The sequence below is a fragment of the Polypterus senegalus genome, chromosome 9, assembly GCF_016835505.1.
Source record: "Polypterus senegalus isolate Bchr_013 chromosome 9, ASM1683550v1, whole genome shotgun sequence".
Lineage (NCBI taxonomy): Eukaryota > Metazoa > Chordata > Cladistia > Polypteriformes > Polypteridae > Polypterus > Polypterus senegalus.
The window spans coordinates 69,858,348-69,885,410 of NC_053162.1; the positions used below are offsets into that span (position 1 = coordinate 69,858,348).

Consider the following 27,063-nt stretch of genomic DNA (forward strand, 5'->3'; position numbering starts at 1 on the left):
TAGTAAAACAAGTGTTTATATTCTATTATCACGGCTTTTTTTGAATATGACTGTTACCAACATAATGTTATGTCTGTCACTATGATCAACTAAATAAAGAAACATTTAAAATAATCAAACTTTTAAAACTATTGTGGATCCAAATACTCTTGAATGGTATGCCATGCATACACATACTAACATTTTTACATTTTACACTTGTAAAGATGTCATGTTTTCAGTATATTGCAGCAGATTTAAGAGGTGTAGTGATATCTATACCTTGTGCTGAAGTATAATTATAGTCATCTGTCTAAGAGAACTATTCTATTTGCTCAGTATCTCTGCTATTAGGGGATTTCAGATATTCTCATGTAAATAAATATCAGTCTCTCTGCTGTGTGACATACTTCAGCATTGATCTTAGACCCGGTTATATAGAGTCTATTCTATGTTGGGTTTCTGTATTGGAGTGTGTTTACTCTTAAACACATGCTTTCAGGCTGATTTAGATGAACAGTGTTCTCAGTGTTGGTGTGTGCCTGAGAAAGTGCCCTGCGATAGATTGACAACTTGCCTGTGTGGCTGACTACTAACACACATTGCTGCCTGAGTTGACATCTGCCATCATGTGTTAAAAGTGAGCTTGAAAAGCTCAAATTGACTTCAATATAAGAACACCAGGAATTTGAAGGGTGACTTTTGTTCTCATTATTTTCACTTCACACTCCTCCTGCTCGTCTTGTTCAGCATTAGTTTGCAAATATCTTAATTAAACAGCATTTTATTTTTCAAAAGGAACCTTTCAGAATTTGAAAACTTTTCAGATTTTTTGAGGTTTTGATATTGGACTGTTTTATGCTTTTTAATTTTGCAATTATTGAGTTTATTTAGCTTTAGTAAGCCTTTCTTTAGTCCATAAGTGATAAAATACATTAAATAATGTTTTGCAATGGAATGCAACATTTGTCTTCTTAGCCTGCTTAATCAGTTGAGGGCCACAGCAAGTCAGTTCCCATGTTGGGAGCTTTGGTAGAGAACCATCCATCCATCCATTAACCAACCCGCTATATCCTAACTACAGGGTCACGGAGGTCTGCTGGGGCAGGAAACAAACCCCAGGCAGGGTGCCAGCCCACTGCAGTGGTAGAGAATCTCCTCTGGATATGGCCTCAGTCCACTGCAATTCTATACATCTGACATAAGTAATTTGTAAATTATACAAATTAAAATAAATGAAAATTTAACATATCTGGTGCAATTTTCACAAGCAAACGTGTATCTGTTGATCACAGCTTGGTTATCGTTATTCCTAGGTGGACTTACCCTATACCATTTTTCTTTTTTGTCATGCTTGTAATCAACATGTACAGTATATCTGCAGTTTTCATTTTAAATTGTTAAAATTGTGTCCCAGCATCATTCTGTGAGGCATAGTGTAACAGAGATTAGCACTACTCAATATACTGAACTAAATCCTCGCCCAGTCACTATGTATTTTGAAAGTAAATGCGATCTCCATGTCCATGTGAGTTTTTTTACAGGTAAAGTAGATTTTGAATTTCCTCAAGGGATTAATAAAATTTATGTAATCTAATCTAATTCCGAATTCCCTTCTCTAAATTGACCTGGCACAAATTACTGCTGTTATGGTATGGTATGGTGTGTGTGTGTAAGTGCACAGTGCTATCTGCAGGAATCCAGTCCCACATACTGCTGGGATATTGGGATATTAACCTAACAACCCCAGATTAAGTAGCTTTCAGAAACAAAGGATAGGTTTGTCATTATTTTTTTAACATCAGGCACAGTGTGCATTTATTTTCTATTCATACTTTAAATCCAATGGTTTATATAATATTTTTTTCACAACAGGTTTAATAACTAGATGAATTAAGAGCGTATATAACTTAAATTCAAATTTATTTTATTATACAGTTGCCTAATATCTCTCATTAGTAACACTATTGTCAGTTTCTACAGAAGGCTGTATGTTTTGCTAAATTAGCTGTTTTATTTAATCCAGGTGCCTGGTGTGTCTGGCGAGCAGATTACCAAGTCCACCCCATGAGGAGCCAGGGGAAGACCTGTTCATAGTAGCAGAAGCCACACGGCCAACACAGCCAACACAGCCAACACAGCCACCAGCAAAAGTGGTGACATGTGTAGAGCCAGTTAAACAGCAACCATTGCCAAAGAAAAGAGAGGTGCTATTGGAGAAGGAAGAAGTGATTCGACCACCTCCCATCACTGAAGAGGTAAACATATAAAATGTATATTCAGTGCAGTACATCAAAACTATTAAATGAAAAGAATGGCTGCAACATTGTGTTTAAATGAAGTGGCAAAAATGGACTGCATTGTTTAAATCTTTTTAAGCAATCAAAGTGATTTTAAATAAATAACAACCAAATCTAAGAAGGCAATAAATCCTCTAAACTAACAAATGCCTCTCCTGTGGTTAGGATGCTACAATGAAAGACAGGCAATTTTAATATTTCTGTTTCTTAAAGGAAGAAGAATCACAGGTTGCTGAAGACAGATGTGACGGTAAGAAATGTACTTATATAATCACTGTTAACAAATTAAATGCTAAGATGCTAAGACGTAAACTGAAACATTTTGCAAAATGCTTTTGACATATGAATTGGAACTGTTTGGCATACAAAATAGGACACTGCATACTGTACTTGCACATACTATCTATGTATTCAGAAAGTTGAAACTTATACAAAGTACCTTATTACTTTTATAGGGAAAAAAAGATTGAGCTTGTGATATATTTACAGTATTTAGTGATGCTGCCCTACAGTTTCAGTAACCAAGGTTTGTGTCATCCGAGTGGAGTTCTCCTTGTGTCCACATATGATTTCCACATACAAAGATGAGCATGTTTGATTAGTTGGTAATTCTAGTGTGGACCTCCATGAGAGAGAATGTTTGTATGTGTGTGTATAAGTGTAACTGTGATGGACTAATGTTCAGTACAGGATTGGATTTGCCAGTACAGACTGTAATCTCATCATCCATTATATCAAAATATTAAATAGGAAAAATGGAAAGATGTATGTTTGAATGATACCTTACAAAAACTAATGCACATCTGAAGTATGCCTCTAGCATCTAAACTAGAGTTAACATCCAAGTAATTACACTATGACAAACCTCGGCATGTGTTCGTAGTTAAAACAAATAAATGTTATAAATTGCACAACAAAGAGTGCTGGAAATAATTATCCAGCTATGATTAATAATCAGGTGGTAAACAGTGATATTGATTTTTTTATTAATATCTCAGTTTAATTAGCAGCTCTGAATTGCCACAGTGTGAATGTGTAAGTGACCAAGCAATTTGATGAACGGCAGTCCCTTCTGGGGCTGGAACTGTCCTTGTGGCCATTACTACCACAAAGTATTCAGTAAGGTAAAAATGGGTCTAAAAACCTGGAGGATCACAGCTTAGTTCACAGTCACCAGTTAGTTGTTTTGCAACTGAAAATTTGCATTGAACTTGTCCAACATAATTTTCTAAAACTGTTACATTTTCTCATTTCTGTAAATATAATTTAGTCTCAACATGGTCAGTTGTTTGCTTCTATTTCCCAAGATCACTGTTTTGTTTTTTTTTTGCCTTGTGTTTAAATATATGCAAGGAGTCCTGCTTGGTTATTAGTACTGAAAATGATCTCAGTTGCTTAGATGTTTTCAAGGATCAGATTAGAATTTCATCCTATCTGACCCTGATCAGCTTAGTGCAAATCCCTTTCAAGATCAGTCGTGAATGAGACAAAATGTAATCCTGTTTTTAATCTATTGTACAACTAACCCTGTGGTTAAAATTCTGTCTATCCAAACCATTCTGTGGCTTTAACAGAACAAGAAAATCAGCATCCATCTCAAGTGATAGATTATAAACTTGCTATCAATATTGATTGGGACATTCAATTTAGGATATCATTTATTATCTTTCATTTATTCATTTTATGACCTGGTTGATTAAATTTAGACTCACATTGAGGGGGCAAGGTTGGAAGAAAATCTAGATGGGACATATGCTCATTATATCTTTGGGATTTAGGAGAAACTCTGAAGTACCCACGGAAGAGTCCATGCAAGCGAGAAGAGATGATGCAGTCTTAACACAGGCAGTACCTGAAATGCAGTTTCCTGGAGCGGTGATACAGCAGTTAAAAACAGTTCTGCCATCATGGCACCAAACTTATTATCATAAATAAAACTAATTTGATGTATAAAAATATAATATGAAAGTAAATGACACTACTAAAGAAAAATCATTTTATTACATATTATACTTTGGTACTACCTATAATGCGTTGATTTGTTGCAATCTGTTACATAACAAGACTTAAAAAGGCTTCTTTTGGTTGTTATGTTTACAAAGTATAAGTAAAGTGTTTTGTTATCTCTGTTCGATGTGACATACTAATATGATTTCTTTTGCGTTTATATTGATGACAGTATGTCTTGCAATGTTGCATAGTTCAGATTCAGAATATGGCTTGTGAATCCTTAATCAATGCTTAATATGACAAAATGTAGCACTGCTATTTACAAGTAATTTACAAACATATCACAAGCTCCTAAAATTCTACACTGTACAGAGATCAGTCATTCTCGATACCGTTGTGTCCCAAACAGGGACGCAGGGGTCTGCTGGAGCCTGTCCCAGCAAGCACAGGGCTCAAAGTAAGGAACAAACCCTGAACAGCATGCCAGCACACCACAGACTGTACAGAGATGAATAGCCATTTTCCTAATGTTTTGTAAGTCTTATTTTTAAGGATTATAGATAGTACACAAACTGTAAAACTTTTATCAATTTCCAGATACAGTAAATGCATAACAATAAATACCATTATAATATAACATTCAAACATGTTGCTATAACCAAATCATGAAAATCAAAAATACATTCAATCCAGAATATCATAGAAAGGATTAGGATATATTAATCTTAAACACTAAAAAGTCACATTTACCCAATGTAGAGAGCTAATGAAAAACAAAAAGCCAAAAGAAATAAACGCTTTATTTGTATTAAACAATTTATTTGAAAAATTCACTAAAAATTACTTTTCTGTCAAAAAATTTCAACATGGACAATGCTGAGTATATGCAGTACATCTAAGATTAAAAAAACAGTGACAAGTACAAGAAGAGACAAATTCTAGCAGTTATATAAAATACTACACTCACCTAAAGGATTATTAGGAACACCATACTAAAACGGTGTTTGACCCCCTTTCGCATTCAGAACTGCCTTAATTCTACGTGGCATTGATTCAACAAGGTGCTGAAAGCATTCTTTAGAAATGGTGGCCCATATTGATAGGATAGCATCTTGCAGTTGATGGAGATTTGTGAGATGCACATCCAGGGCACGAAGCTCCCGCTCCACCACATCCCAAAGATGCTCTATTGGGTTGAGATCTGATGACTGTGGGGGCCATTTTAGTACAGTGAACTCATTGTCATGTTCAAGAAACCAATTTGAAATGATTCGAGCTTTGTGACATGGTGCATTATCCTGCTGGAAGTAACCATCAGAGGATGGGTACATGGTGGTCAAGAAGGGATGGACATGGTCAGAAACAATGCTCAGGTAGCCCGTGGCATTTAAACGATGCCCAATTGGCACTAAGGGGCCTAAAGTGTGCCAAGAAAATATCCCCCACACCATTACACCACCACCACCAGCCTGCACAGTGGTAACAAGGCATGATGGATCCATGTTCTCATTCTGTTTACGCCAAATTCTGACTCTACCATTTGAATGTCTCAACAGAAATCGAGACTCATCAGACCAGGCAACATTTTTCCAGTCTTCAACTGTCCAATTTTGGTGAGCTCGTGCAAATTGGAGCCTCTTTTTCCTATTCGTAGTGGAGATGAGTGGTACCCGGTGGGGTCTTCTGCTGTTGTAGCCCATCCGCCTCAAGGTTGTGCGTGTTGTGGCTTCACAAATGCTTTGCTGCATACCTCGGTTGTAACGAGTGGTTATTTCAGTCAAAGTTGCTCTTCTATCAGCTTGAATCAGTCTGCCCATTCTCCTCTGACCTCTAGCATCAACAAGGCATTTTTGCCCACAGGACTGCCGCATACTGGATGTTTTTCCCTTTTCACACCATTCTTTGTAAACCCTAGAAATGGTTGTGCGTGAAAATCCCAGTAACTGAGCAGATTGTGAAATACTCAGACCGGCCTGTCTGGCATCAACATCCATGCCACGCTCAAAATTGCTTAAATCACCTTTCTTTCCCATTCTGACATTCAGTTTGGAGTTCAGGAGATTGTCTTGACCAGGACCACACCCCTAAATGCATTGAAACAACTGCCATGTGATTGGTTGATTAGATAATTGCATTAATGAGAAATTGAACAGGTGTTCCTAATAATCCTTTCAGCACCTTGTTGAATCAATGCCACGTAGAATTAAGGCAGTTCTGAAGGCGAAAGGGGGTCAAACATCGTATTAGAATGGTGTTCCTAATAATCCTTTAGGTGAGTGTATATATTTGTTTAGTGCACAATGCATTAATGTATTTTCACATGATACAGTAGTTCATATGGCAGTTTATGATTTGTTTGTACAGATAGCTATATAGTACAGTGTCAATTGTTAGTACAGAAAGTGCATTATTTCCGTTCTTTATTATGCATTATTTGCATATTTTATAAAGCACTATATGTCCTGCTTGATATTTTTAACACTGAATACCTCTGCCTTTCTGTCTTAATATTCTGTTTTTATTTAGCTCAGGTTTATTAAGATTTTTATCTGTAAATAAGTCTGATGTATTCTCTAAAGCTTTTTGGGATCATTTGTGAATGGTTATTAATATGTTCATTACATGTCTGTTTGTAAATTCTAACCATATAGACACATGTAATCTTCCTTTATGATGAATTATTTCAATCACTAATGTATTATACCATATAAGTGTGGAATGAGAGGTGCTGAGGCCACAGCTAATGGAACCTGTGATCAGCCACATATTAAAAACAATTCAAAGGTGACATACTGTAATACTACTGACAATTAGCAGTGCTGAGGAGTGCAGAGTCTTTATTTAGATCATTTGTTGAGAGGATACATACATCTAAATAATGGCAAGTAAATATCCTCTATTGGCATCAGAGTGCAGCAGAAGAGTATAATGGATGTACATAAACAGCTAAACACAGAGACATATGTTACAGGATGATTTATAAATAATAATCCATTACTAAACCTGGTTAATCTATTTTAGGGTCACAGGAGCCTGATCTTTAGACTAGTGCAGCAGCTTTGGGTGTAAAGTCGTTATTTACCATGGACATAGATAACACCTCAATAAACAATAAAACAATAACACGTTTGTAGAATCAAGTTATAGTAGTTTAAGCATCATACAATTGCAGACATTTCAAGTTAAGCACCAATTACTAATTTCTTATTATGCTGCTTTTGGAATGTATAATCTTCTAATATTCTTATTTTTTGTAGCTGTTAACAGTGGTAGCCAACCTATACAACAGTAAGGCAGTGGTTATACATCTTGTTTGTTATTCTCCTCTAAGAAAAAAATTTCTAATATGAAAATGAAAATTTCATACCATTATTTTTTTAATTACAAAACTGAATATCTGTGTTCTCCTTAACTTCTCAATCATTGGCTCATTAAAGTTCATTCTGTCAGTGTTGTTCACTTGTTGGTACCAAAAAGAGCACATAGCACTGCATTCCGTTCAGATTTTACACTTGAAAGACTGAATATTAGGTATAAACCATTGAGCTTTTATGAAATGAAGGAGCCTTTACACACTGTACAGCCCATACAACATGTACATTCACAGGGTTTACCAACAATACAGTGTGTACATGAATCTTCAGTCAAAAATTATTTAATCTATGTGGTTTCTCTCAGTATATAATAAAATGATTGTTTTCACTCCACAGTTTCACTCACATTGTCAGCTAATTCACTGACAACACATCAGATTGCATTGTTGCATCTCATCCTAAAACAAAGCATCATAGTTTATATAGTGCATGAGATTGCATTATAATTCCTTATTTAAAAAAAACTTGTTAACACAAGAAGGTGCTACTGAGCCACAAACCACAGACACAATGTCACCGAACACTACTCTGGGTCCAAACAAAGGATTTTTATTTGTTACCAACACATTCCCAATCAAGAATCAGCCAAAATTTCTTCTCTCCTTCCTTCCTATAATTGAGTGTCACCCACTGCCTCCCAACTCTGACAACACAAGAATACCCTGTGGACTTCTTTCAAATTGAAGCAGGTACTGCTTCCAGTGACATGGCACAGATTAACCAAAGCTATTCTGGGTCATGTGGAAACCGGGGCAGTCCTCCCCATACAGTGCCCTCTAGTGGCACTTAAGGATCCCAAATTCAGTGTTTTCGTGGTTCCAATTCCCATGCCACCCTACGGTCCTAATTGGGTTCAGCCCAGAAGAACACTGCCTCCTGCTGTGTGGTGGAATGAACTTCTCCCAAATCCAGGTTCACTCAATCCATCTATTAAATTTCTTTCCTAGTTGGGATGAAGATTGTAATGCACCCTGAGCGGGTTAAGTCTCAAATCACATCATCTTTCCATTACAGTCTCCATGCTGGGCAAGAAATCATCCTCCATCCCAGCCATAATGCGTATCCTTCCTCCATGGCACTTACAAAGTGTAAAGAGTTCCATTATGCATCAGTTATAGGCATAAAATTCTCCTGGATTATGTATAGACTGAACAACATACATTGTGTTTATTTATAATAATTTCATATTCAAAATTATCAGAACATTTAGAAAAGAAATATTTCTACTGATAGAAACCTACTATTGACTTTAGTTAAATGATGAATTTAAAAATACTACTATCAAGAACTTTGACTGATTTAAACTTTAAAGGTTAGGAAAAACAGGGAAATATTAAGCCTAATACAGAGTGTTGACACTTCATTCAGGGCCCTATAAAGTTTAAGTTTTGGATCTGATCGGTGTCTGCCAAACTAGATGAATGAGAGGCAGATGTCAAGCAACTTTGACTTTCTTACAATTTTTAACATAATGAAGCATTCCTATTAAGCATTCTTATATCACACAAAGCACATCATGGGCTTCAAAGAGTGCCAAAAGTCATACAGGCTAATGGAAGACTAGCATATTGGAATTAAAAACCTCTAGGTTGTACGCTCTCTTTCAGAAACTTCCTGGATGAACCAGAGTAAGTCATTTAAGCTATAGGTTTTGTAATATTATAAAAATGTATATTTGTTCAAAAACTGATCTACTGTTTCTGGGAACAACTGGAATAATGTGGGAAGAGTAGTGACGTGTTGTCATTAAAGAAAAACATTAAACTGGACAACCATTAAACAGGAAAATGCAACTGTCTAATAATAATAATAATAGTAATAAATGTACAATTTTCCGTGTGTTAAGTATCTGAAAAGTAGTACTTGAGTAATTATGAATTCAAAATGATTCTTAAAAGGTACAACAGAACATGAATCTATTTAGCAGCCAAGCATTGAAGGTTCATCATTCGTTTCTTAGGTTTTTAGTTTTACTGTAAAGACCTACACTACTGTAAATTTTCCTGTTTTCTCATTTTTAGTGTCATCATTTTTGAGCTGCTCCAAACTGAAGCGTTGCCTCATGACTCTCCCCAGACCCCACATTCCAAAGTGCCTGAGCTGCCTTCATTATGCTTAATCCAAACCCAGACCTGAAGTTAGATCATCTAGTGCATGAATCCTCCTAGCATCCCCACAGCTCTAAGCTCTCAGCTGCCAGCAGCACACTAGAAATCCTCAGCGTCTTTAGTTATCACCCTTCCGTTGGCTGCCTGCTACCCTTTTAAAGCCAGATGCCAGGTGGGGTGAGGCCCAGCTTCTCCAGTCGGCCCCGAGGTGAAGATTATCCTGGAGTGTTTTTCATATCTCGTGCTGTGCTGTAACTTGATGTGCCGTAAACATGTGTTACTGTCTCATGTTGTGTTTTTTTGTGTAAATTTTGTTCTGTGACAGATTCTTCTGTTGTGTGCTGAAATACTGAATGTGTGATTAATTCTGTTTTTTCAAAAAAACATAAAATAAAAATAACACTAGAAAGGACTACAAATGTTTAAAACTTTCCAGATGTCTTTTCGTGTTTCTATTCTGGTGTTAATTTGGAATTGACATCAGCATTGTGCCTAAATGAGTCCTGATTTAGGGAATTGGATGGTTCCTCTTCAGTATTATCAACTTTCTCCTTTCTGTTCATTAAGATGGGGCATTTCTACAGCAGCTACTGATAGCAGTAGTGGCTGTCAAACATTTATACAATGGCATTAGGATGGAGCCTGGTGGTGGACCAATAATGTGCTGTGAGGGGCTGACAGTTCCTAAAGTAGAGATAAAGCAAAATTCTGGATAGAATGATTTCATACGCGTTTAGTGTCTTCTCGTTAGTTATAAATAAAAATCTTGTCCATAAAATTATGACAAGTGTTAGAAAAATGTGGTATTATCAAAAAAACATGCATCTTGATGATGATACATCTATTTTTATCTTAGGAACTTCTAAAGTGAGCCCTCACCCTGCTGTAAACGTAGAAGATGTCAATTCTAAGGTAGATTCCACTGGGGTCCAAGAATGTGGCCAAATCCCCCATGCCATCACCTCAACTTCACCTTGCAAAAGCAAGACATTGACTGTGCCAAAAGTTCAAATGGTTGCTCGAAGGTGAGATCACAAAGGAAGATACTGTTATGTAAAACTGGAATAAATGAAAACACACATTCATCTGTGCATAGGCTTGGAATAACCACCTATCACCTCTGTAAAAACCTCTGTATGGTAAAGCCACATTCTTTAAATGGTTTTACAATCGTGGAAAGTAATTAATTTATTGTGTGGATTTTACTACAAGGAGTGACCTTTGAATTAAAAGAATTAAAATAAACTTTGTTTTTTGTTCTGAAGGTAAAATTGACACAGGAAACTAATTCATAGTTGATATCTCATGGGATGTTTTTCAATTGTAAGATAGATTACTTCTTAAATTTATCATTTCTTTTACATAGAAATTTTGAAATGTTAAAATGGTTACAGTTAGCTGTATTCAAGATATCTGAATGAAAAGTGAACTGTCCAGACAAATTTCCGTGAAGAATAGGTTGGCCACATTTTAACGAAACCAGTTCACTGTGAGCCGAGTTATTTTATGTGCAGACAGACAGACAGACACATATGGCTATAGCAGTAGGCGCTTTTCACATTATAAGCGAACACACCTAAATAATTAATTTAATGTGCATACTGTATAGAAAAATGTGACCATTTGTTTTCTCTTCTTATGTTTTTTTTTTTTCATTTTATTTCTGGAAAAGCAGCTCATCCCCAGACAAAGAGTAAGAATTTTTAAGTTAAAACAGCCAAGCTTTGCTTATGCTTACAGCACACTGTATCCTGTCTTGAGTATCTTCCTGTGTTTGTTGCCCATAAGTAGATTTTATAAAGCTTAGAATATAACCAATTTTATTTTGAGTATTTTAGACTTGGCTAACTTTCCAAAAAATAATAATAGCTAGAGGCACAGTGGCAGCCTGTCAGCATGTGTGTTAGTGTGACTTGTGAAGGACTGACTGCCTGTTCAAGATTTCTACCTTCTTCCTGATTCTACCATTATACTGTAGCTTCCAGATCCCTAAGACACTGAATTAAAATAAGCAGTTTTAGGAAAACCAGTAGATGATAGGTTATAGTGATATTTTTTCAAACTGTACCATTCACCTTAAGGTCATCCCAGATGAATAATTAGTGCTAACAATAATTAATCAAAAATATTTGCTCTGGCTGTCAGAGATCTAATCAAAATTAAGCCAGTAAAGACAGTAGATGGACAGACAGATGTTAAATGAGCTATTGGCAAGCCATTTAGATAGGATTCCTGACTGTATTTACAGGCTAATATTCTCTTTAAACAGGAAGAAGGTGCATTCCCAAGGAGAAAGCAAAACTGATGAGACCATACACCATGATACACCTACTCAGTTAAGCCCCGTAGCTGATGATGGGTGAGTGTCTTAAGCATTTACTTAATGGCATGCACTAATTTATATGATTCAAGAGAGGTGGTCTATTTAATAATAAAATATACAACGCAGTCTGCCTTTTTTTTAGTTATTAAGTATTATTCTATACTAATCATGAACAGTGCACTAGTTACCAATGCAGCCACACAACTCCAAAGAGCTAAGTCACTGTCTATGTGTCTTTTCCATGTTCTCACCACTTCTGATCGACTCTTCTTCAGGTAATCCAGATTTTTCCCACACCCCAAAGGTGGGAAGCATACACTAGCCAAGTATAAGTGGACTGGTGTCTCATATAGGGTCTCTGATTTGTGCCCAGCATTGTCCACTAAGACACTGTCTTCCTGCAACCCTAGCAGCATGCATTCATCTTGTTTACTGTCATATGCAATGGTCAGTGACACACAGGTTACTTTGGTGTTTGAAACAAGCACAACAGAGAAAATGGGCTATGTTAACGAAAAAAAAATGTACATTTTAAAAATATCCCATCCTAAACAGCCAGATGCGCTCCCTTAACTGAAACACTGATGCAAACCACCTGCCACCTACCATCCGCCTTTCAACCAAGTGCCACAACTAGATCACTTTTCTATGTGGTTGCATCACATTAATCTATAGCCATACAGAGTCTGATATTTGAAAGCAAATCAGATCCATTTTATGAATTTGATTATGCAATCTCTAGGCAGAAATCAACCCTGAATCTGATGATAGTCCATCACAGGACACACAGCCACACTGATACTAATCAAATAACAATGCCAACTATATGATATAGGAGGAAACTGAAGTGCTCAAAGGAAACCCACACAATATTGAGGGAATGTAAAGGTATCTCAGTGACTGGGCTAGGAAAGGAGCTCGGGACAATAAAGGAGTGAGGCAGTGACACTGAGCAACAAAAACTTTTTAAGTTGAATATTTTTTGGTGTGTGGATCACAAAGTAGATTTTCTTTACATTTCCAAGTAAACTCCTTACTCTTCTTAAGATGTGTTACTTGTTCAAGAGATATTTTTATAGTGTCTACATAGGTGTAATGGAAATAATCAGAATTTATCTTCCATTATTATGTGAAGTGAAAGGCTTATTTTCCAGATAGCCTATCAACAAGTATTTCTTATTTCAAAAGTGTTCTCTTATTAATATAAAAGCATAAAAAAGTGTAGCTGTGACAAGGCCAGGCAGCTCACCATAGTCTGTTAATTCCCATTTTCCTGTTATGTCTAAAATAATATGAAGTCAAATTATGATTGTCTCCATTCACTTTTTTCCTCCAAGTACCTATTTGTTATTATATATCTAACTAGGGGGCTTTGCCCCCTGCTCGCTTTGCTCACCCACAACCCTCCCATAATAACCCCCCGCACCCCACACGGGCACGCTGTGCTCTAGCCACTTAGCGTCTCTGCCACTCGCATTGCCAAGGAGGGGGAGGGGCACCTGAATGCATGCTGATGTGATGCAGTCTGATCAGCTGCTGTCTTTCTGCTGCTGCTGCTGAGCTGCGTGTTCTGTTTGCTGTGCTGTGCGTCGATCATTTAAAAGCCTGTACAGCAGCTTTTGTCTCATTGCCTTGTCTTGTGGGACTCAAATTGTCTTCCGAGAAGATCACGTATCGTCTCCTTCCAAGCCTTCCAAGATTTTGTTTTATAATAGAGAGATATTTTTCTTTTATTCTGAGATTATCTGTCTGGTTAAGGAACAGTGACCATACTAACTCAGACTAACACAGACTCAAGCCAATCAAGTCACTAGTTCTACAAATGTTCTTTAGCTCATCCAATTAGTTCATTTGTGTCTCAATTCACCTGTGAAACACAGAGTATGAGGTTCAGGGCTCCGCTAAGATGGCCAAGAAGGAATAGCAGCAGTTAAGGGCAAAACCTGTATCAGTTACATTTCATATTGTATTTGCCCATTTCTAACATATCTACTTATCCACCTAAATCAGTGCCTTATTTTTCATTTTAAAAAACAAATATATAAATAATATGCATAATCCTGATCTCTGTCACCTTTAAACCTGAATGTTAATTTGTAGGGATAAAGACAGACCACCGTCTGTGACCAGCCAATCCAGTGCAATCGTTACTGAGCGCCTACAGGAGCTTGTCAGGCTGTTCAAAGACAGGACAGAAAAAGTGAAAGAAAAACTAATAGACCCTGACACATCCTCAGAAGATGAGAGCCCCTCCGCATGTGAGTAGATATTTTTGTACAATTTCTTCCCAGGTTGCCGCTCCCCTAGAAGTTTTTTCAGAAAATGAAGGCTAAAGGCTTTTCATACATAATGAGTCAGTTCTCCTTTTGAGCTGACATATTTGATGTGATTTTTTTGTTTCTACAACATGCATCCAAAAATGTACTTTAAGATAAAAACTTTATTAATCTCAAAGGAAATTGCAGATATATTTATTTATATTAAATATATCTTGATGAAATGTGCTTTGCAAAGTCTTTGCCTTTGTGATTGTGAAGTTTGCCATTTATTTGTCTCAGTGTACATGTGATTTGTAAATTACTTTGGATTAAATCTTCACCAAAATAGTACACTGTGAAACTATAAAATATCTACTTGTTTTTGTGCTGTTGAAAAAATAACTGACCCTAGCATATAGATATGCTGCATGTACTTCATACATTTTATTATATACTCTTCCTGAAATGGAATTTAAAGTTTTAACTTAATACAATTCTTAACACTAATTGCACAAGTGGATATAATTTAAAAATATTTGCCTAAATGTTTCAAGCAGCATTTAGCTAATACATTGTACATCACTGCCATGAATCCTCTCCTTAAGGAGGGTTCCTACCCTGATTTAGATGGTTTGTCACTTGTGTAAATCTGCTAACATCTGTTCACAGCTCCAACAAAAGCTGCCTCAGCAGCACCGGCCCCACCTCCCCCTCCTCCTCCAAAGCCAGAGGAACAGAAGCAGCAGACAACAGGGGAAGCACAAGATGAGGATGAGCATTATTGTGAAATGCTCTGCTGCAAGTTCAAGACTATGCCCTGGATGAGGCGAGTGAAGGATTGGCGCTTCCCAGACAGCATTGACCCTCTTACCAGTAAGCTGACTGTTTTCTGATACACCAAGAAAAGAAATACAGTACGTACCAAAAGTTCATCACTAAAGTAACACCCCACACGCTTATGTTTGAAATTTGTCATTTTAATCTTCTGGGAATGGTTGTATGAGAGCTAGGACCACTGGGAAAGAATCATATAATGAAAATATTACCATGTTTGTGATTAGCAACCTTGAAATAGCTTAAAACAACACTCCATATGCCTATATTACTGATCCCCATTTTTTTTTCAGCATTTTATTAAAAGAAATAAGTTTGACCCTTCATATGCCATTAAGGGATGAATCCCTTGGGTCATTTGATGTGTCACTTTTCTGACCATTTTTGCTGATGACACCTATTAGTTTGCTCTTTATCATAAGGGTGTAATTTCCTCACAAAATATTGTCCAAAAAATAAAAAGGGATTTTTTTTTTGAGGTTTAGGGATTCAAACTTAGGAGAGAAACTCCAAAAAGCTCAATTAGATATCAAGACGAATCAAATCATATGTGGAGGTTTCCTTTGCTCCAGTGAGTCTTGAGGCACTGGCCAAAAACAGAAGTGATTTTAAAATAGTAAAAGCCATTTTTGAGAAATTTGCAGTCATCTTTTAATATTTGACTTTTATTTAGAGTTTGAAATAAAGGGCCTGTTAAAGCTGGACATTCACATTAGAATGGTAGCAGACACATGTCAAATTATAAAAAGCAATGGTATGATGTGGCCTTGCCCAAGATGCTGGGTTGGAGTGAAGTTGATGCACACTTTTGCATGACGAGCTATGATAGTATGTGTCCCCAGGATGCTAAAGAGGGCTTAAAGCAGCCGTTAATGCCAATGGACAGCATCCCACCAGAGGCAGTAACTGTAATTGGATTTGCTTCATTCAGGCAGCACATTCTCACTGGAATACCAGGACATGAATGTAGAAGCACATCTTAGATGCCAGCAGAGCCAAAGAAGAACTCTGTCAGCATTAGTAACTAATTGGACTCTGGACTTTGAGGGTATCTCTTCTTCTCTGCAGGCTTGCTCCTGTTATAAATTGGAGATGCAAACATGGTGGAAGGGAGTGAGGCCTGAAATGTTTCACAGGGCAGGCTGAGACTCTCACCATCCTGCCCAAGCATTGCCTCTCCCAAGTCAGCCAGGCACCAACTACCACAGACAGTCTTTGGGCTGTACATGTACACATAGCCCTGGTTCTAAAAGTTCAAAACTATACTTTAAATGGTTCCAAACTATACAAAAATGATCCTCTGAGGAGAAGAACTGTATAGATGAGACTAATTTCAACAACAGCCTTTATAATTTGAGGATTGTATTGAAAACAATAACAAAAAAAACACCAAAAAGGCGAAATAACAGAGACAAGAACACTCCTAAAAGAAAACTCAAGGCAAACAAATATGAAATAGAATCAAATAAGCAAAATCTAAGGATAAAAGTAAAAATGAGAACCATCAAAACGAAGAAAATCAATACTCACAATAAACTCTCAAAAGATAAATTAAACACTGTTGGAATCCTCTTTCCTACCTCAATATAAAAGCAGAGAGAAGTCTGAGCAACAGTGAAGCCAGGGTGCCTCTATCTCCTGAGGTTCCACTCGTAAAATAGAAGAAATGAAGGCACAAAGCATAGATTCTATACAATAAATAAACACAAACACTATTAGCAGAAAATATTAAAAAAAAAAAAATTCACAATAGTTAAAAAGAAAAATAATGTAATGCAGGGAATGTATACTGGCTGTATTTTAACAGTTCTATTTGTGGCACTGGAGCTCATCAAGAAAAAAATAATGAAAATATGAAGGTAGTAAGTTGACATTTTTTTAGATTTACACATTTTAATTATCGCAAATTGACTCACACATGGGTTTAATCTGTTTTTATTTTTCATTTAGTTTTTTATATTGATGTTTTTTCCATCGCAGATCTTATTTACATCCTATGGCTTTTCTTTGTTGCAATGGCCTGGAACTGGAACCTTTGGTTAATTCCTGTAAGGTGGGCCTTTCCCTACCAGACACCAGATAACATCCACCTTTGGCTTGCTGTGGACTTCCTGTGTGACTTCATATATATCGTTGATATACTCATCTTCCAAGCACGACTGCAATTTGTACGTGGTGGGGATATTATTGTGAGTATCTGTGCCAGCATGGCCCATTTGAAAACTTCCTGGATGAATTTCGTTTCTTCTTATTGTTCTCATCATTTTCATATCCTTTTATTCTTTTAGATGACTCTAAATCTTCCACTATTCTAAAGTAATTAATCTCTCTGTCATTTAACTAGCTGTAAATGAAAACTAATTTTTACACTTGATCTAGCATTTTCTCCACTCTTGTCTGTAATTCTTCTATATGTCTTGGATTATGTTTTCCCTTTCATTCATTTTTATTTGCTGTCACCCCAAAGTGTAATCTGTGATGCGCATTACACACGTTTTATAATTTGATACTTAAACAAACATTTCAGTAAAACAAAACTATACTGTAATATTTAAAAGAAGACATATATCCAGAGCGTTACCTCCCCCGCAGCACTATATACGGCAACCCCCTGGGTTGCAGTAGTGCCTAGGACTCCCGCAGGGCTTCATTGGAGTTGGAGTTTGGTGCAGCCCTTTTGGGATCCATGGGTGCCCCCAGGGGGTGCTGTAGCTGCTGCTGAGCCTTACAGGGCAGCTCTTCTGCCACACACGGAGGTGCTCCCGGAAATAGGCACCTGGAGCACTTCCGGGTGCGTTATTAAAGGAGCCGGCAGCCACTACTCCAGGAGCAAGAGTCAGGAGGAGGAGGACAATGCTTGCCAGGGAAGAGTGAAGGAAAAAGAAAAAGAGTAGAAAAAGAAAGAAAAAGAAAAAGAAGTGTGCTTTGGGACTGTGTGTTAGACTTGTGGACAGCGATGAAGGAGTTTTCCACAAGGGAAAAGAAAAATAAATCATGTGTGTTATTATAACTATGTCCTATGCCTGTCTGTTTCAAGGTTGGCCTTTACATCTGGTGTAGTCGGCAGATTACTGGCCGTCTGTAAGGCAGTTACTTGCATTTTAGTTTGTGGCAGAAGAGCTGCTCTGTAGAGCTCAGCAGCAGCTACAGCAACCCCTGGCAGCGCCCATGGATCCCAACAGGGCTGCACCAATCTCCAACTCCTATGAAGCCCTGCAGGAGTCCTACGCAGGGCTGCAACCCAGAGGAGGCTGCCATCTAGTGCTCCGGGGGAGGTAACACTCTGGATAGGCTGGCTCTCCTGATCCTCCCAGCGTGGAGGTGCCCCGACCGTCCACCACACTGTCTTCAGAGAAAGGCAGAAAATTTTTTGGATTTTGATTAAAGGTTGGGAGATAAAACCTGAGTCAGAAACCAAGTGAAGTTTGTAACCAAAATGTGAGTCCAATCTTTTATTAAAGCCTAATACAGAAACCAAAAAGCAAAATGAAAAATGTAAAGCAAGAAATCTGGAAAAGGAGCCAAAAGATCTAAAGCAATGCACAATTCAAGTAAAGTAATCTAGTCTCAGATACAAGAAACAATATGGAGCTGACCTTTATACCCTTGACCCTAAATGACACTCACTATAACATCTGCTAGAACAAACTGCTTTAAATGATGTGTGTATTAGACTGCTCTCTGCATCATTTGGCCAAGTGGAGTCCTTAAAGTGCTCAAGTGACTGCATGATGCAGTGCAGAGAAAATGACCAGATTATGATCGCCTGATTGTGGCGATCAAGCAAATGGCTTCTGCATCACAACAACGCTCCCATCCACACAGCATTGGATGTGTGGCAGTTTCTTATGAAAAACGGGATGACAATGGTTTTTGGAAACTGATAACCTTTTCATGATGGTATTAACTGAAAGAGCTACTGGATACCAATATGTCAATCCCTCAGTGTTCCCTATTTGTTTCTCTATGCTTACAAGTGTTCCACACTCCTAAAATTTGCGTGTATGATATGGTATGACTCTTTATGCAAACCCAATGATCTTACAACCAACAAGTTAAATAAATACAACCATAACCTTCTCAAACCTATTTATTCAATTTCATGGTTATACGGACTGGAGTTTGTACCAGTAATGTTACCCACAAGGCAAGAATCAGCCCATCCTAGAGCCCAGTCACACGTACATCTACATGAGGCCTGTTTATTATCCAAAGTCTAAATAATATACATGTCTTTGGGATTTGAAAAGATAAGCACACCACTCAGATAAAAACATGCAGACACAACAAGAACATACAAACTCCACACAAAAATAATTAGGTGTAAGATTTTAATCCAAAATGCTAGATCTACAGTATATGGCAACGGTGCTAACAACTGCACCAATATGCAACTCTCATATAGACATTTTTATGTAAAACACTATAGACAAAAATGTTTCAGTATCAACTGTCTGGGTATGTAAAGAGTCTCTGTTTTTATGATGAATAGCATGGTTTAATAAACTGACATGCAACACATTTTTCTAAAAAAAGATGAACAAATAAATTCACAAATGGGAATAAAATGTACGCTGTTGGAGCTGCTGAACGCTATTCTAAATCTCCTACAGTCTTCTCTCAAAGATCATTCAGAATGACAAAATGTTAGGGATACACAGCATACTAACACATAATAAAATTTGCAAGCTGTTCAGTTAGGAATTATAATAATCTCCACATATTAAAAATTATAGAAAAACATTATAAAAGCATTAATACAACCATCAGCATAACACATTCTATGCTTTTATTTAATAATAATTACTGATTTTGTGTAGAACACTGCAATATAATTTACTACTTTATAATTACATTGTTTAAACAAAGCAATCTTGCTTTTTAATTCCTATTCAATCATTCCCTTGTTATTCTTTTTTTTTTTTTGCAAAATATCATAATTCTATGTTTGTTTCATTTTGAGAAAGTTACAATTTAAAAATGAATAAGAAAAGCAATAAGACTGAGCATTAGAAAAGTAATAAACTCAAGTATTTCTGGTGCATCGTCTCTAACAACACATGTCAGATGTTATGGCTTAAAGAATAGGGGGCTGCTGGGCTTTAAACCAAAAACTTGCCCATTCTGTCCCCTCCTTTGATTCAATGTGTGACAGTAAGTACTTCACTTGACCTGCCTGGCCCCCCGTTGTAAAAAAATGTGAGCAAATGTAGCATACTCTGATCTTGTAAGTCCCCTTGAATAACGGTGTCTCCTAAACATAATATATTTGTTAACATTCATTGAATTTTACAAACTATGTATCCTTAGTTGTCATGTACTCACCTCATAAAAATAATCACATGCAATTTCAAGAGTTTGACATGGAACATCAGGGCTATGACTATTGCCCAATCTCTTTAGCTGGGATAGGAGTGCATATGAGGAAGAAACACTATTTACTGTATATGTCTTCAGAAATACATAAAAATATTTTTGCATTAACCTTCTAAGCAGAATTTGTTACAGACTAGACCTGAAACTCTCTTACTAATGTTCCACCACCTAAAACCAAATGTTCTTTTGTCCAGAGCTGGTTCAGAGCTGACCTCTAATACAATACAATACACACACCTGGAGATTTTTTATAAAATCTCTGAACAAACAGCTGCCTCTTCTGTACTTAAAGCTCTGCTCTCATTGATGTGTACAAAGTCAACCTGCTAGAAAATGCTATAAAAAAACAAAAGAGGCTTGATTTGTACTTTCAATTAAAACTCTTAGCTCAGCTTCAAAAATGCATCTTGTAAAATTTAGTTGTTTTCATTGTTTTTTAGACTGACAAGAAGGACATGAAAGAAAATTATAGGAAATCCTTAAAATTTAGGGTGAGAGAAATTTAATTCCTTTTTGCAGATGCTACTTTGCTAACACTTAATTGAAATTATTGTAGCTGTGTGCAGTAAATTCAGTAGCTGTTTAGGCATAACAAATAAACAAAATGCAATGAAATTAGTTTGTTTTAAAAGTCTAATTGTCATTCCAAATTATTTATGAGCCAGTGTTGTTCTGCATTTCAGATGGATTTGATATCTCTCATACCACTGGATTTGCTGTACTTCAAACTTGGATATAACCCTCTTCTGCGAACACCGCGATTATTGAAAGTAAGTTAAAGCATGAGTAAAATATTTATTTCAGGTGAGCTTGTGATGTTTATGTGGGTTCTCAGGAACTGAACTATAACATTATTAAGCATGTTCTGGCACAGGAAAATCTATATTTGTCTAAATTTAACAAAAGCAACTGCAAATCTTAACAAATACTACAAACAAGTAAATGTGAGCCACTGGGAAATCAGGCCCTGTGCACAACAGCTCTCGACAACAGTAACTCCATATGCACCATTAGGTGTCTGCTGTCAGCACACACTTGATGTATGGTGATGGCAACTGGATCTGTTTGTAACAACCTCTCTATCAAAACTACAGTAGAACTGTCTATTTATTTTCCAGTTTTAGAAAATCCACAATTGTCAGTCAGTCATTTTTCAACCTACTATATCCTAACACAGGATCATGGGGGTCTGCTAGAGCCAATCATAGCCAGCACAGGGCGCAAGGCAGGAACAAATGCTGGACAGGGCACCAGCCCACCACAGGACACAGACACACACACATCCACACACCAAGCCCACACTAGGGACAGTTTAGGATCGGCAATGCACCTAACCTGCATTCTTTGGACTGTGGGAGGAAACCGGAGCGAACCCAGGTCTCCTTACTGTGAGGCAGCAGCACTACCACTGTGCCACCGTGCCGCCCTCACAATTGTCATCTTTTTTCAAATTTCTTCATGCTTTCTATATTGACCCCTGTGCTTATACAATCCACAAACCACACTGTATACGAAGGACCATCAAAAGGAATTATGTGCTTTCAAACTGTTAGAGCTCCTTAAATACAGAACAAAACACATATGCATATCTCTCTATTATAAAAAAAATCTTGGGACGAGACAAGACTTTTTTTCCTGCAACAAGACGTGATCTTTTGAAGAGAGATCTTTTGAAGGGAGACGGAGAGACAGTCAAGTCACGTCATACTTACAACCTTTGGAAGCAAGTCCCATGAGATGGTGACTTTTACATGTCCCATTCTACTTAACAACTATTTTCAAACAAGACCACGGTCATCTAACCTCTCAGTTGTTTAAGTACTTTTGGCAGACACACTTCCTGTGCTCTCAGCGCTTATAAATTGTATACGTTCTAGATGACACATCAATGACTAAGTGAAGAAGAAAGAGCAGTGCATCAAAAAAAGGATCAAAAGCATTGGAGAGAAAAGAATGCAAAAAATAAAGCACCCGGGGCCGGAAAAAGACAAAGTAGAATGCCATAAAGAATTCAAAAACTTTGGTGCAAAACAGAGCAGGTTAGAAATAATGGAAGTAGGAAAATTCGAAAGTCTGAAAAAAATGATAGTAAAGATCACATTAGTGCAAACAAATGGAAATAATACTCTGTGAAATAACGGAGCAGCGAAAAGAGATCAAATAGTGTTTGAGGATGTCTGGAGGAGAAGAGAGACAAGTCAGTGAGACAAAAGGACAGCTGCTGTACAGGTTTATAAATGTTTGAAGCGCCGCACGAGATGCAGATCATGCAGCACGCAGCAGCAGCAAACCAGCAGCTGATCGAGCAAAGAGGAGGTAAACAAAAAAAGTATTTGTTAACCATCAGTGAGCCAATAGGGTCAGGCCTGTTGGGGATCAGAACTGGTGTGGTGCTGAGGCATCACCTGTCGCCCACCACATGACCAAACTTAGAGAGAAATGAAACAAGATAAATAAGCCTTAAACAGAAATTTCCTTAAGCAAGAACTTTTCTTTTCTTTGTAATAGAATGTTTTCTCTATTTTTGCAAGACATTTGGCTTGTGGAATTATTTGAGAATGTGTCACATTATTGCCAGAACTGTCCTATGAAGCAAACTAAAAGTTGCAGAACTTTGCTAATTTTGAATAAACACATTTGTAGTTTCCAAAACTAAAGGAATCTTCCTTTTCTTGACCCAGTTAACTGATTTTTTTTTTTTTTTGCTTCAGCTGTGCTAATAAACACTACCCATCAGTGACAGGCAAATAAAAAATTGTATGCATTTAAAAATATAATATTTTTAATGTTAATCTGGTTGCCAGTTTTGATTTTCTTATCTCCAATTTATTCAAGATTTTACAATGTCTAAGATTAGGAGTGAACTAAGTGGATCTGTTTTCCTAGGAAAAAAAAGAAAAAGACATAAAATATAGATGGTAGCTCAGGAAGAAATCTGTCTATATTTATACTATGCATCAACAAACATCACCTACAAGGTACTGATTACAAACCATTTTGTATGATTTCAAGTGTTATGGCATTTACACATAAAGACCAAACCAATAAGTTTACTCAACATTCTGTTTCTTGAAGACAAGTGTTTACTAATATTCTACAGTATACACACATGAGGTTGATAAACTGTCCTTTATCTGAAGTCTGTTTTCTGCTTAATTTATTGGCATTCAATATGATCAGGAAGCATCTCTAACACTGTCTAATGTAAAATAAAAGAAAATTGAAATGAAAAAAATCCACATTTGCTTTTCAAATATGGAAATTTATATGAAATGAGACAAGTTCATCAAGCCTGATTTGTGTTTCACTTCCCATTGCTATAAGGAGAACATAGAAATTAACTAGCAGTGAATCGATACAAAAATAATCAAAATCTAATTAATTCTACTTTTATATTGTTACAATATGCATATCATCATCAGCTTACTGTAAGCCATTGTAAGTCAACTTTTTTTATTTGTGCACAAAAAGCATATTGACAAGCTAATTATGCCCCTGATAATAATAAATATCTGTCTCTGTTGCATTTATTGATGAGTAACACATTTACTTTGATGAAGTAAATGGCAAATAACTGGCAGATTACAAATGCACAATGTAACTGTTTCTGTATGTTTTTGCAAAGGGCACATTGAAATCTGAATGACTTGCTCGGAGACACAAAAACGGAGTGACTGATGGGTTTTGACTTGCCCCTATTGTGGCTTGGCCACTTTGTATATTTGTTGGGATAAGTGAAAAGTGCTTTTTAATTTATTACATTAACAAGCAGTTTAGTATGTCAATGTTTATAAAGAGCCAAAAGATTTTTTTTTTTCATGATTGTTGTTCCTTTCTGAAATATTTAATGTATATTTTCTAATTTTCCACAGTATATGGCCTTCTTTGAGTTTAATGACCGGCTAGAAGCAATACTTAGCAAAGCATACATTTACAGGTAAGCATTGTATGCCTGTGAGGAAGCCTTGATTTATATTTAAAATGTATTTTCACACTTTTTAAGGTACAAGGTCATAGAAACCTGGAAAAAAGCAGTTGACACCATGTATGCTTGTCTCATAATACAGTGTTTCCCAACCTCGGTCCTTGGGGCCCACCGTGGCTGCAGGTTTTTGTTCCAACCAGATTCCTAATCAGTGACATTCTCATTTAATTAGCTGGTATTATTTTTCTTTTATTCTGCAATCAGAAAAGCACAGCAACATGATTTTTACATTTATAAGACATTTAGAAATATTTCTGCTTTTGCTATAGATTTAAATGCTTAACTCTCTTTTGTTGATTTCATTATATTTTGCCCTTTCTATGTGCAGTTTTCTCCTTTCGTTGTATCTTATTAATCACAATTAAAAATGAGCAGAGTAGACACACTGGCAACACTGATTAATCAAAGGCTGCAACTACTTTAGCATCAGACCCACTAATTAGTAAATAATGGATTAATTAAACAATTAGAATGCCAAGAAAAGTAGAATGAAAATCAAGATGAAAATATTGTTAAAAAGAAAAAAATACACTATTCCCATATAACTGCTTGGTACATTTTAATATATATACCTGTATATATATGTTTTTATTTTTACCAAACCTAGTTTTCTAATTTCTATATTGTTCCCATGCAGAACTTGGGAAATAACACTTAATTAACCCAGAAGTCCAAGTAAAAACAGAAGCTGGTTGGAACAAAAACCTGTAGCCACAGTGTGCCCGCAGAAACACTGTCATAATAAATCCCCTTGGATATATAACAGTGAAAGTTTGTCATATGAGGAAATTTTGAAAATTTGGGATTGAATAACTGAATAATGTTTGAATTAACTATAATAAGAAGTAATTTGTACAATTTTCTCATATTTCAAAAAAATTCATACATATTTCACCTGACACATGGGAGCAATTTGTTGAACATTTGAAGACTTAGCTACTCGATTGTAAAGCTCAGAAATCACCAACAGTACAATACTTTCATATTGTTTAGTTAATAAATATAGAAACTTATGACTTTAATTAGATTTTCAATGACCAATTAGTATTTTATTGCAAAGTCATGTTCTACTATCTCATGCTAATGTAGTCTTGTACCAATTGAAGATAAGCATGCTGCGACTAGGCCCTTGGACATCCTAACTCGTAGTTGGGATGATGCTATGCACTTCACTATATTAGCCCGAAATTGAGAATATACAGTATATTTATGATTATTGTGTCAGTAACCTTGTACTTGATTTTGTTCTGACTTGCTCCTGATTACTCTGGATCATATCTACAATCAAGACATCAACCTCTCTCTGTTTCTCTCTAAAATACTTTTAAGTACCATTTCAAATTCTGTATTTCATGGCCACTATGGTGAATTTAATTATTATAGTTCCCACTGTCATATTTATAGTCCTGTTTATCATGAATTTAGACCAAATGCTATCCTGAAACTGCAATATGTAAAAATCCATGCATGATAATGTGACATGACATACAGCAGCTTTAACACTAAATAAAGTTGAATATCACGTGACAAACATAACATTTATTTCTATTTCACTTTCACACAAAGAATTTGGCTCAAAGTGCTTAACATGATGTCAAAGAGAAAGTTACAAGAAAAGGAAAAACAAATAAGACTAGGTGAGAATATTAAGCCCTGCGGTGGGCTGGCATCCTGCCCGGGGTTTGTTTCCTGCCTTGCACCCTGTGTTGGCTGGGACTGGCTCCAGCAGATCCCCATGACCCTGTGTTAGGATATAGCGGGTTGGATAACAGATGGATGGATGAGAATATTAATGAATAAGTAACAAATAAAAGTAAATAAATAAATACATGTGATTTTATAAAACATAGATATATAATCAGTAGAAGGGTAGCATTCTAATATACGATGCCATGAAGTACGTCTCTAAAGAGACTGGTGATAAGGTCAGATGGCCTTCAGGACAGAAAAATGAAAAAAAAAATCTTTACGGGTTTCAGTTCCAAAAGACTAACATAAATGTTCTTAAATCATTCCAACATTAAAAGGCTTAAACACATTTGTGAAAATCTGTGAACATCTGATAGTATTTGTTGGTTTACTCATTGTTACCGTAAGTACATGAAAAAACTAACACTTTTTTTACAGTTCATTTTAAGCTAGTTTATAAAGCACAAGGTATTTTTGCTGTTTCATAGCACTTGAAACCTTTTGAGTGAATGTGTTATTTTTCTCCAAGCAAAGCCTAGAGAGAGTCAGTTTTGTCAATAGAATATGTGTACTGTGTATGAGGATGGGGCGGCATGGTGGCGCAGTGGTAGCGCTGCTGCCTCGCAGTTAGGAGACCCGGGGTCGCTTCCCGGGTCCTCCCTGGATGGAGTTTGCATGTTCTCCCTGTGTTTGCATGGGCTTCCTCCAGGTACTCCTATTTCCTTCTACAGTCCAAAGACATGCAGGTTAGGTGCATTGGCGATTCTAAATTGTCCCTGGTGTGTGTGTGTGCACGTCCCAGGGCTTGTTTCCTGCCTTGCGCCCCGTGTTGGCTGGGATTGGCTCCAGCAGACCCCCGCGACCTGGGTTGGATAATGGATGGATGG

The 27,063-nt window shown here is 36.7% G+C and overlaps 1 protein-coding gene across 1 annotated transcript in view; it reads left to right on the forward strand.

The window, feature by feature from the left end:
- The first annotated feature begins 15,065 nt into the window (after positions 1-15,065).
- Positions 15,066-27,063, forward strand: part of cngb1a (cyclic nucleotide gated channel subunit beta 1a) — a 30,412-nt gene continuing 18,414 nt past the window's right edge. Inside the window, exons 1-5 of the mRNA XM_039762459.1 lie at positions 15,066-15,165; positions 17,107-17,315; positions 20,943-20,993; positions 21,186-21,272; positions 24,375-24,439. Of these exons, the coding sequence (XP_039618393.1) occupies positions 15,081-15,165; positions 17,107-17,315; positions 20,943-20,993; positions 21,186-21,272; positions 24,375-24,439 (497 nt within the window). The 5' untranslated portion in view covers positions 15,066-15,080. The remainder of the gene's footprint in view (positions 15,166-17,106; positions 17,316-20,942; positions 20,994-21,185; positions 21,273-24,374; positions 24,440-27,063) is intronic.